At 42.2% G+C, this 13,003-nt stretch overlaps 1 protein-coding gene across 3 annotated transcripts in view; it reads right to left on the bottom strand.

Moving 5' to 3' along the window:
- Nucleotides 1–13,003, bottom strand: part of LOC147022143 (fibronectin-like) — a 332,507-nt gene that overhangs the window by 179,841 nt on the left and 139,663 nt on the right. For 2 of the 3 annotated variants that reach the window (XR_015061076.1, XM_085892763.1), the window contains exon 21: nt 11,493–11,765. The exons of the other annotated variant lie outside the window; for it this stretch is intronic. Coding sequence is in view for 1 of the 2 variants with exons in the window: in XM_085892763.1 (XP_085748889.1) it covers nt 11,493–11,765 (273 nt within the window). In the remaining variant the exon portion in view is untranslated. The remainder of the gene's footprint in view (nt 1–11,492; nt 11,766–13,003) is intronic. 3 annotated transcript variants of the gene reach the window in all.

Raw genomic sequence — 13,003 nt, 5'->3', positions numbered from 1 at the left:
TCACACCAGCAAGCTGGCACTCATTTTGCCGACCTCAGAAGGATGACAGGCAGAGTCAACTCCACCTTGCTGGTAATAATTCAACAGCCGAGTTGGATTTGAACTCAGAATCCCAGGATCGCAAGCCCACCATCCCAACCATTAAGTTAACACCAGGCATATACAGTTGATTGGAGGGTCAGCAATAGGAATTGTAACACCCCCGACATCCAACTCAACCGCAAGTGGATCAGCCTGGTACAACCACTCAAAGTAACCGGCCCAGCAGGCCTTCACTTCACACTCTTCTGTCAAGAGCCCAGCACACTCTGCTCTAACTGCAGTACACCGAAAGAATGGGCTTGGAGGAACGCAATGCACGAATTCCCCTGTAAGTGGGACGAGAATCACTTGACCACAGGTGATGTTCTACCCCCTTACAGATTCATCACACATTGTTCTCCTTGTCTCCCCTTAGTGCACGTACAGTTTTATGCCTCAGCTCCCTGAACAGTTCAGCTCTGCCATTCAGCCTGGCCCTGCGACTGGTCAATGGTATCCAGTGTCCCTTGAGAGACAAAATTCTTCTTCGCCCTACAGTAAGTTCCAAGACGTCCACCGGCAACATCAAGGATGGTGGTCTTCACTCTTCAGCACTCCACAACTCTTCAGGATAAACCAAAGCACCCAGACCCCCAAAATCTCCACTCAGCCTCTTCACAAACTCTTCAGCTACCCTCTCATCCTTGTGCTCGTCAACATCCAGCCTATGCTGGGATGGTACCATTCTCCTGGATTTAATCTGCAACTTCAGAGTTGCTCCAACAAGCTTGTGGTTAGTGTTGATGAACTGAGCACTCTGGTAGACCCTGTAGTTCAGGATCATCCTCCAGCACCATCAACGAGCACATGGTCAATCTCCTTTGCCACACCACCAGCATTGGAATGCCAAGTCCAGCGTTGAGCCTGTGGGCACTGAAACCATGAACCAGCCACTCTAAGTCCATGACTCCTTGCAAAATCAAGGAACTGAATGCTGTTCTGGTTCACAGTGCTGAAACCATGGGGTCCAACATATGTCTCATAACCATCCCTATCATTTCCAGTCGATGCATTGAAATCCCCCAACACTAGAAGAGTATCTCGCCTGGGACATTGATCAACCAGAAACTCGAGTGTGGCATAGAATGAGTCCTTCACGGTGAGATAACTCGCCTCAGTCGGAGCAAATACAAAGACCAGGGAAATGACACCCAAGGAATGACGAATCATTCATCTAATAACAACCTGACCATGAAACAGATTAGTACAGGTTTACATGGTACCTGTAGCAAATCACAGATCTAATCTGACCTGACCTGAAATGGATGGGGACACTTTTAAATAACAAAATGGTCACCAGTCTGCCATCTTGCATCTGATCTCAAAAAGAAATGACTTGCTTATGTAAGGCATCATTTCTTATCTGTGTGTCAAGTCCAAATAAAATCGGTCCATACATGTCCGAGATATGGTTGCGGACACATGAAAATCATGCACATGAAAATCGAGATCAAATCCATGAGCCCCCATTTCGGACAAAGTCCAATGGGGGCTAATGAAGCCTAAAAACATGGACGTATGAATCATTGTTGGCCAATCGACAGACACCAGCAGCAGTTTTATGAGGACAATATGTACAAATACAGTACAATACAGTATAGTATTGTGCCATCAAAAAAAATCCAGATGTATCAAGGGAACATGAATGAATCCCTTTGCTCTGCAGTTGAGTATGCTGCACACACATTGCTCATTTTCCAGCATTGGAGCATCCAATTTCTTGCACACTCAGTGCAATATGTTCGAAAACCCTATTAAAACTTATTTTTTTAAAAACATAAAAACGTTATTAAATGTACTTTTTAAATCAAAAACGAGTAATTTACAACAAATCGAACATATGTAGTGTAAGTGATGATGAGGGATAACAAGCTAGTTAGAGGAGTTTATGGTGAAGCAGGGTGAGCACCTCTGCCTCTCATGCCGCTAAGGAACCCCGTGGAGAGAATGGCATGTGAAATGGCAGAGGGGTGTTCGGGTGAAGCCCATGTGAATGAGGAATGAGTTATGGTGTGAATGGATAAATAACTCTAAGTTAGATTTCCTGTGTTTAGTGTTTGTGTGAATGCATCAAACATTCAAAATACCAAAACATGGTTGTAAAGTTTAACATCCATATTAACAGATATTCCGAAGCCAGGTGTTCGTAAATCAGGGATGGGGTGTGTGTGTGTGTGTGTGTGTGTGTGTGTGTGTGTGTGTGTGTGTGTGTGTGTGTGTGTGTGTGTGTATGTATATATATATATATATATATATATATATATATATATATATATATATATATATATATATATATATATATTTCTGTCAAGTTGTGTCTAACTTCTGGTGACAATAATGAACAGATTTCTCCAAACATCCCTATCCTGAACTGCTTCATAGAGCTGTGGCAGAGACAGCTTGGTTGTAACCTTTTACCCCATCCATCCACTGCATTCAAGATCTACCTCTTCCTCGTCTTCCCTCAAACAAACCCAGTATAGACGGCTTCTCCATACTTTCATTTTCAGCATGCATGATGTGTCCAAAGTATGACAGTTTCTATTTTAGTATCAGCACATGTAATGTCCCTAAGTACTGGAATATATCCCAGTCAATGGTAGGTCAATATCAGCGAGCTTGAAAGGACATCCAATGAACACCACCATCAGTCAGATATATGCTCTGAGTTTTATAGAGGGTTGCAGGAACAGGTGCCTAAAGGAGATGTTTTAATTATTATGGGAGACTGGAATGCAAAAATTGGAGAAGCAGGAGCACCAGGGATTGCAGGAAAGCCTTGACTTGGTATCCAAAATGAGCCAGGGTTGCGAATGTTGGAGTTCTGTGTGGTGAATCTATATTAATATTTTGGCACACCCCTTTCTTTGTTCCACCATCAGATTTTTGTTACTGCATGAAATGAAACAAGATTTGGCACATATACTAATGATATTATTGTCTTCCTTAAGAGGCCCCTCAAAATTCGTTTTGATGCATTTTCACAAACTCCAACAGATCCCATTCAAATTCGGTACGATTATGGCTTTTGGTCCAACTTAGGTCATTGGCTATAAATTTTTTCCATAACACTTCCGATATTCGAAAAAAAAAAAAATCGATAAATCGATATCCCTAATGGGATTTTCCATTCAAATCCACTCAAGTTTAAGGCCGACGGGGGACGCAAATTTCCACTTTGCCCGGGCGCTGTTTACCTCCGCTACGCCAAGCTGTTAGGGTTAGGATTAGGGTTTGGGTTAGTGTTAGGGTTAGCTACCCTAACACTAACCCTAACAGCTAACCCTAACAGCTAACCCTAACCCTAACAGCTAACCCTCACCCTATCCCTAACAGCTAACCTTAACCCTAACTGCTAACCCAAACAGCTATTCAGGAAATTTGCAAGAAAGCCCGGGCAACGCCAGGCTTTATTGCTAGCCTGAGCAACGCCGGGCATTACTACTAGTAATCTCATAATTGCAAGCACATGATTCAAACACCCAAAACTCAGACTGTCCACATGGATTTCACCTGATGGGAAATGTATAAATCCAACTGACTACATTCTAATCAACAGAAGATGGAGAAGTGCTGTGCAATCTGCCAATTCTCTGCCATGTCAACTTGCAGAACAGATCATGAACTGCTTGTAGCAAAACTAGGAGTCAAACTGAGAAAGGTGAACAAATCTAAAACTCCAACCAGATATGACCTTGAAAATGTATCTAAACAATATGCAATAAACCATTTTGGAGAGCTGGACTTGGTTGACAGAATGCCAGACGAATTGTAGCAAAAAGTTGAAAACATTGTAAAACTAGAACGGGCACTCGGTAGAGCGCATACCTTCGCTGCCACAACTTTTTTCCGGGCACATTTGAAAAACGTCATTTTAAAACGTCCATGACGTCACAACCGTCAGTCCGATTGACGTCAAATTTGGTGTGTAACCTCCTTGAAGGCAGTCCAACAAAATGGAATGATAAACACTGAAAAATTAAAAAGTTGAAAAATGACATCATCTTTTGACGTCATTTTGACGCACTTCCAGGGACGTCATGTCCAATCGGGGACTACCATTCTGAAAGCTCGTAGTTCACTGAACGTTTTAACGTTGGTTTCATGTCAATAGCTCTATTAGATCTGAAGCTATGCCTACAAGTATATTTTGACCTTGAGTGTGACCTTGACCTTGACTACAGAGTTAATTGGCAAAACCTGTACATCAATAAACAGATATTTTGGTACTGATCCTAATGCCTGGATTTGGGAGACTTTGCTTTATAAATTATATAGATATTTGAATGTAAAATATCAGGACATTTTAGCCACAATTGAAAAACGTCATGTTCAAACGTCAATGACGTCATAACGGTCAGTCCGATCGAAGTCAAATTTGGTGTGTGACGTCCTTAAGGTAAGTCCTACAAAACGGTATGATCAAAACTGATGAGATCGAAAATTGAAAATTTACGTAATCTTGTGACGTCATTTAGACGCACTTCCGATGACGTTACGTCAAATCTGACACTACATATCTGAAAGGTATCTCGTCATGGAACAATATGGCAGTGGTTGCATGGCGATAGCTGTATTATGAATGAAGTTATGCTCAAAAGAGTGTTTTTGACCTTTTCATGACCTTGACCTTGACCTTTGACCCGATCGCTCCCAAAATCTAATCAAATCGTCCTTGGATACTCACGAATCATCCCACCAAATTTCATGCAATTCAGTTTTATACTTTCTGAGTTATGCGAATAACAAACAAACACACATATTCACAAATAAATAAATACACAGCGACCAAAACATAACCTTTCGCAGAATGCGAAGGTAATAAGAGGCCAAAAACAACAAAAGTAAGCAGAAAGAAAAAGGCTAAATGGCTGTCAGAAGAGGCAATAAATATTGCAGACAGAAGAAGACAGATGAAAACCATCGGCGCATCAAGAGAGGACATTCAGCGGCTCAATGCTGGCTTCCAACAATAAACTAGGAAAGACAGATAAATATTTCAGAGACATGCAGGAGATAGAAAGTGACAACAGAGCAGGATAAACAAGAGGTATTTTTAAAATGATCAGAGAGATCAAGATTGGGGTCCTTCAGAGTGGTAAAGGAAAAGATCTGATAGAAGAACACACAGATGAAAGTAAAAATGGAAGGACTATGTACACCGAAACTCGATACAAACGAGATAGCAAAATTATGGCAACTTTCAAATAATGAGAATATGAGCAAGAACCAATAGTGATAGAATGTGAGTTGCATAGAACCCTGAAAGAGCTGGCAAATTAAAAAGCACCAGATGCTGATGGAATTCCAATACGACTCTTTAAGGTAGTTGGTGAGGAGCCAATCCCAACTTAAACACAGATCTGCAGCAGGATTATGTGGCCAAAAAGATGGAAGCAGTCAGTCTCTACATACCATTGCCAAAGAAGGAGGATGCAAGAGAATGTTGAAATACCTGAACCATTGTCGAGATTTCACATGCGAGCATGATATTCCAAAAGATCATTCAACACAGAATACAGGGTGGCCACGATGGCTTGTCACCCCCTGTAAAAATTGACATTGCCTTTGTGTGCAGAGTGTTAATTTGTTTCCTTTTTTCAGATTGAGTGAATACCACTGATGTCCTTAAACAAACATTGAGACTTCCTTTTAATCGAATCACCCCAGACATGCTCCGGAAAATGTCCCACAAAACATGCGGCGCATTATGATTTCTCCATAATGAGAATGATGGAGCACAAACGGATCCACTGGACACTTAAGGCTTGTGTCACATGCTGTAAAATGTTTAATAAAGTAAAAGCGTACTACAAATGTATGTGGTAGAACTTGTAGAACCCAGAGCCAGATTAACCATTAGGCAGACAAGGCATGTGCCTTAGGGCCAGCCAAAAATTCACACCACAAAAATTTAGGCAAGATTTTTTTTTTTTTTTTTTTTTACATACAATTCTTATTGGTCGAGTAATATTGTTACGAATTTGGAAATCTATCGCATACAACATACAGGTTCCTTAAGCTGAGTTATCTCGGTAAGTACGTGTTTTATAGATAGCTTCCTCCCCCTGGTCTAATGGGTGATAAGTGTAAATGCGCTGCGATTTGTTATTGGAATACCCCCATCTCCCGCAACAACAACAACGCCATCTTCACGTCCATCCTGACGCCATGACGCTCGCGGCATTCTTTGTGCGCACGTCAGCCAGCAGGCGCGCGCGTGGGCGGAGTCTAGCGTAGGCATGGCGTCCCTCCTTAGCCAATAGGCAGGGAGCAGGTGTCTTCTCCGCCCCACCTCCGACTCGACACGGTCGCCATTAGACACGCGGTCGGAGGTGAGTTAAACACTGTATAGTGTTTAATGTGGCTTGTATTTTATAATAAAAGGTTTTAAAACTTGTACATCTGATGTTCTATTTGCAGATTCAATCCATCGTTATGTCAGGATGCAAAGGTGGCTGGGAGCGAGCTCAGGAGTTGCAGAAAAAGAAGCATAAGGAGGATCAACTACTCAAGAAGACTCATAAATTGACATCGTTTTTCCACATGGTGGAGAAAGATGCTGGTGTTGGTGGTGATGATGATATAGATTCAACCAAGGACTCCCCTTCAACATCCCCCGCAGTTGATCCTGTCGAAGACAGGCCGGCCGACGATGGTGACACGAGGGGCGAAGGTGCTTCAGAATCGACTCCACTGATTCCCAACGATGTCGGGTTGTTTGTTAACATCACAGACAAACTGCGCCATGTGTGCATCAGCTTGGGCACTGACCATTTTTGGAACTTGGATGACAGTTATCCAGAAACGAAGCGCGAATACTCTGGGGTGAATCGCTTTCTTAATGCCAGTGCCTTCAAACGGGTTTTGCCAAATGGGGAGGTAGCTGATCGTGATTGGTTGGTTTATTCTCCTGCCAAACCTTGCGTTTTCTGTTTTCCATGCACTGTTTTCCTCTGACAAAGGTGCACAGCTTTCTGGCTCGGGATTTACTGATTGGAAGGATACGGCTCAGTACTCGAAGGCCCATTAAATCAGCCCAAGGCCCAACCATGAAATTCTATGAAGGCACATAGAATCAGTTCTAACATTTTGTCAGCGGAGTGCTGATGCCAGTCGAGTTGATAAGCAATTGCATCAAAACATGCTGGAGCAGCGCAGCTATTGGAAAAATGTGTTGACACGTTGTGTTGCCACAATTACTTTTCTTTGCGAGAGTGGTCAGTCGTTTCGAGGTAGTAACAAAATTGTTGGCTCCAGCAGCAATGGTAATTACTTGGGTATTTTGGAGTTGATTGGCCAGTTTGATCCGTTTTTGTCCCAGCACATCCATTACCATGCCAATCGGTCGCGGTCACATGTCTTATTTGTCACAAGCAATCTGCGAAGAATGAATTGCTATGATGGGTAAGCAAGTACTTGGTCGCATCAAGGATGAGATTTCGAAGTCGTGGTATTTCTCCGTTTCAGTGGACTCCACACCAGACATTGCCCATACGGACCAGCTCACTATCATCCTCCGCTACGTCAACATGACAGATCACAAGCCTGTCGAGCGTTTCCTCATGTTCATTAGTATCTCTAGTCATACAGGTCAGAATTTTGCTGATACTCTTCTCCAATACTTGAAGGACCATGACATCGACTTTGACAATTGCCGTGGTCAGATGTATGACAATGCTAGTAATATGTCGGGCAAGTACAATGGTATGCAGCAAATTTTGAAGAACAAGAACAGTTTGGTTGATTACATTCCCTGTGTAGGTCACTCTTTGAATCTAGTTGGTCAGTCCGTGGTGGATTGTTGCATTGAAGCGGTCTCATTTTTTGGGTTTTTGCAGCGCCTGTATACGTTCTTTGTGGCATCCACGCACCGTTGGGGTGTCCTGCAGACCCATGTGGAACAGCAACCTGGGTGCCTTGTTCCGAAACACCCATCGGATACCCGGTGGTCTGCCCGAGCTGATGCCACTGAAGCTCTGTTCCGTGGTTACCGCCAGTTCCAGAGTGCTCTCGAAGAGATCTCTGCAGATGAAAATCAGAACAGGGAGACACGAAATGAGGCGGATTCTTTGGCAGAAAAGATGGGCACCATTGAAGTTGCCCTGATGTGTGAACTTTGGAATGATATTTTGCAGCGCTTCAACTGCTGCAGCAAGTTGTTGCAAAGTGCCACCATAGAATTAACACCGGCTATTTGTATGCTGAAGAGTTTGAATGAGTTTTTACATCGTGCAGAGAAAATTTTGATTTCTATGAGCAACAAGCATGTAATCACTGTGGCAACAACACTTACAAATCCGATAGGCGGCGAATGCCCAAGCGTAAGAAGCGTGACAATGATGGAAATGCTACTGATGCCACAGAAGGAATGACGGGCCAACAAAAATTCAAAGTTAATACATTTTATGTCATCATTGACCAACTGCGAAATGCATTGTAGAAATGCATAGAGGTGTATTCTGTAGTGCTGCAGCGGTTTGGCGTTCTGACAGAGTTTTACTCTATGACTGACGAGGATATCAACACTGCTATTACAGGGCTTGGCATTGTGCATCACAGGGATCTGAATACTGATTTTGCGTCAGAGTTCCGTCGGTTCATTTGCTGGTATAAAAACAAACTGCCCTCAAGTTCCTCCTCAACAGGGTGTGCACAGCATATGTTTGCGCTGCTGCACACCACTGGAGTTAATGCAGCCTTTCCAAACACTGAAGTGGCTTTCCGAATATACTTAGCACTGATGTCCACCAATTGTTCAGGAGAACGCTCATTTTCGCAGCTAAAGAGAATCAAAGATGTGAAGCGTTCTACCATGCATCAACAGCGTCTTGGTGCGTTGGCCCTTTTGTGCATTGAAAGTGATTTGCTCCGAGAACTGGACTTCACTTCAGTTCCGTAATTGAAGAGTTTGCAGTTGTAAAAGCACACAAGGTTGCAATCTAAGGTCTAGTAAACTGTAAAGCAAAGTGCCAAATCTGTATGTGTTTTGTCATGCATATATTCATACACTGCAAATTGTATAGAGGGATTAAATAAACTATTTTCTTTTCACATTAAATATTTGTCTTTTTTGTATTAAATATTTTGTTCTTGAATCGAGTATTAAATATTTTGTTCTTGTCTTGAATGTGCACCTCCGCAGGCCATCTTTTGTCTGGGGTCCATTTCCATGAGCCCGAGATCTAATTTAAATTTTTCAGGCCATTCTCTTAAATTTCAAAATGTGCCTTAGGGCCAGCCGAGGCTTAATCTGGCACTGGTAGAAGCCTTCAGTGTTGTCAACTAATATGATAAAAGGCAATGTCAATTTTTACAGGTGGTGACAAGACATTGTAGCCTCCCTGGAGAAGACTTCATTACATGAGCATGGCCGTTGAGCAAGCAGGTTTCAGAAGATGAAGAGTTACTGGAATTCACATCGCAAATCTGAGGTGGATCATGGAAAAGGCAAGGGAATACCAAAGGAAGGTGTGTGTATCTCTGTTTTTGAGATGACTAGCAAAAGTACTAGTGCCCACTGATGGGAAAGGCAAGCATGAATATTCATCCCCAGTGATGGGAAAAGTTAATCTATCAATTGAAATTATTTAATGGACTTTTAAATGGTTAATTGTGTTGCACCCTTGGTTTCTCTTTCAGCCAAATATATATATATATATATATATATATATATATATATATATATATATATATATATATATATATATATATATATATATATATATATATATATATATATATATATATATATATATATATATATATATCTCTCAATCTCTCTCTCTCGTAGCCTGTCGCTGCTGGTTGCATCATTGGTTTGGACGTGGCTATGCCGCTGATGCAGTGTCCCCCTTACCAGTACAATGGTGCTCATTTTGCTGACCTCGGAAGGATGACAGGCTGAGTCAACCTTCTGGTGTATTAATTTAGCGGCTCAACGGGGCTTCAACTCAGGACCCTAGGATCCCAAGCTACCACCCTAACTACTAAGCCAACATCAGGCTTAGCCAAAGCTCTGAGCTCCCTATACCGCCCACCGCAAAATGGTGGTGCAACATCAGATGGCGGAGATTGAATTTGTCTGAAAAGAGAAAAAAATATCCTGCTTGCAAAATAAAATTTGGCATCAAAATTATTCATGCTTGTTCTCCCATCATTTCAAAAGTGAATGTTGAACTTTTCAAACACAGTGTGGGAAGCAGCCACCGCACATGGGAAACGGACGAACACACGGACAGACACCACGGTTCACAATATTTAAGAGATGACTTCCCCTTCCAAGGAACTTAAACATACAGAGAGACCATAAGGCTGATCAAGCCTGTAAAATGGCTGCAAGCCTATGACAGTTTTTTTGTTGTTGCATACAGTCAAGGCTCGTGGAAGAGCTAGAACACTGAATGGATCAGGACACAATAGGACAAAAGGAACAGTAGAGGAGGGGGGGGACACTAATAACTGAGTTGAAGGATAAAATATTGAGAGACTTGGACAAACAATGGAGTGGGAAGGAATGGGGTGGGCAGGATGGATACAGAAGGAAACTTCTTTTTCTGCAAAGATTGATGTCAATTCCACCAATCACTCACAAACTTGCAAATCAAGCCATTATCATCAAGCCAGAGCTGGGGATGAGTAAAGGGCCAAAGGCAATATGCAACATCAAATTTCCTGTGGCTTGTGCAACTACATCTCGTGGGACAGGTTGCGTAACTCACATGTAAATCAACTCTGAGGAATTTTAGTTGGAATTCACTTTCCATAAGAAATATTGTTACATTTGGGGGTGGGGGTTAGATATTACCATAGAGTAGATACAAATGTATAGAGTAGAATGGTCTGTGTGAGCGTAATTAGCCAATCTCGACGTACTAAGTTGGGACACATCAGCTTTATGATTGTTTTGTTTGAATGTGCACCATAGAGGGGATGGTGTGTGGTAATAATGAATTAGGGATTATGGTTAAGGAAATTGTATGTAAAACTCCGATGTAAACCTCTACCTGGGGTGTCGGGAGACAGTGCAAGAGAGAGGGACGGAGCTACGAATGCCTCCAAGGGGGAGCGTTCCCTGGGGAGAAGCTGAATCAGGCGGGTTCAGAGGGAAGAGAGAGCGAGAGAGTTCTTCCCTATCCCAACCCGTCGTCGTCTACTCACGATCACCATTCCTTGATTTATCTCTTTGGTTCGGGAATAGACCCGTTTGTTTTACAAGAGCTAAGGTTCTCATATCTCTCCTCACAACCATGCCTGCGTCGTCCGCCATAATTTGGAACATCTCCACAGGAGTTAACCGTTCAGTACCTCACAGGAATTTAACCTCCTGCCACAACGAGCTCGACGATACTTGAGCCGTTGATGTTACAATATTTTTTATAATGCCTTCTGTGACAAGCCAATAAACTTACGTGTTGCAACGTAGATCACAATTTCTGGTCCAAGGGCATTGCCCCAATATCCTGCCAGGTACAGTTTGTACTTGTGTCCAGGTCTCAGTCCTTCAAGGTGATAGAATGTTGGTTCAGAGGGGAGATGTATATGTCTGGGGCTCTCTTCCCCAGTTGCCTCACTGCATTGCAGATAGTAGCCATCAGGCTGTGGACCAGGCGGAGACTGCCATTCGACAATGACGGATTGATTCGTGATCTCAGTGATGTGCACCTCCTGTGGTGTGGTCTGCACTGTGGGAAAACAAAACGTATACTGTACTGCCTTGGTATGTGATGTCAGTGAAGGGCATGTACATGAAAAGTGAAATCAAACGTCACATCTATTTTCTGATACACACACATCATATCTATACTTATAAATGTCAATGTGTGTGTGTCAGTGTGTCTCCTCCATAACTCCAAAACCATGAAACCTATCAGCCTGAAACTTCGCATGCATACTAACAAAACTCCAAGGAAGTGCACGACTGAAAACTGGGTGTTTGGGTTCATTAAAACATCCCTTTTGAAGATAATTAATGGCCTTATTTAATTACATCCTTTATCAGGTGTATCCGTTGACACTCTTCAAGTCTTCGCTCACACTCGTTGGGGGTCCTCATTCGCCATTTTGTTCGGCCTATTCAAACGTGCCTCGATTTGGAAACACGATCTACTCTCGTGAACTAATTCAAGTATATCATCAAAATATAATGTTGGATTTGGGAATCAGATACGGTGGACGAAATAAGCATCAAAACCTTCAGTGAAATCCGAAAATTTAAACAAATTGGCGATTTTTATAGCTTAGCGTATTTATTTCAGCAAAGCATAAAACTTAACTTTATCTACTGTTGGGACGATTATATTGTGTGAAGAAAAGATTATGGAATGTGCAGAAAGTGTACCTTCATTGAGTGAAAGGCCATGCTTCATAACCTGCTTTTCAATAGATAACGGCACAATCCACAGGGGGCCTTTTTTTCTCGGTTATTACATACACGGTTTGCTCTTTCCGTTTTGGGCGATTTGCTTTAATTACAAAATATTAATATAAATATACTCATAGTTCTGCCAATATATTAGTAGTCGGTAGTTTCTGAAAGTGAAGAGGCGATTATTATTTGATTATTTTTATTTTTTGCTTCACACTTGAACTTAATCAAGTTCCCTCTCCTCGCGCTGCCTTGCTAGTGAAGTGCTTTGTTGCTGCAAGTGTAGTGCGTGCATTCATTACAAAATATTAATATAAATATGGTAATAGTTACTGCAATATATTAACAGTTGGTAGTTTCTGCAAGTGAAGAGGAAAGTAGACAGCACACATGGACGTGGTAGAAATGGGAACAAATGACTGTGTGTGTGTGTGTGTGTGTGTGTGTGTGTGTGTGTGTGTGTGTGTGTGTGTGTGTGTGTGTGTGTGTGTGTGTGTGTGTGTGTGTGTGTGTGTGTGTGCCTGTTCTTGGCTACTTGTGTGCGTTGCGTGGGTT

Source organism: Eptatretus burgeri, chromosome 8, assembly GCF_056783735.1.
Source record: "Eptatretus burgeri isolate ZD-2024b chromosome 8, Ebu_testis_v1, whole genome shotgun sequence".
In the NCBI taxonomy this organism is placed as follows: Eukaryota; Metazoa; Chordata; class Myxini; order Myxiniformes; family Myxinidae; genus Eptatretus; species Eptatretus burgeri.
This window is presented reverse-complemented; position numbering and strand designations above follow the sequence as displayed.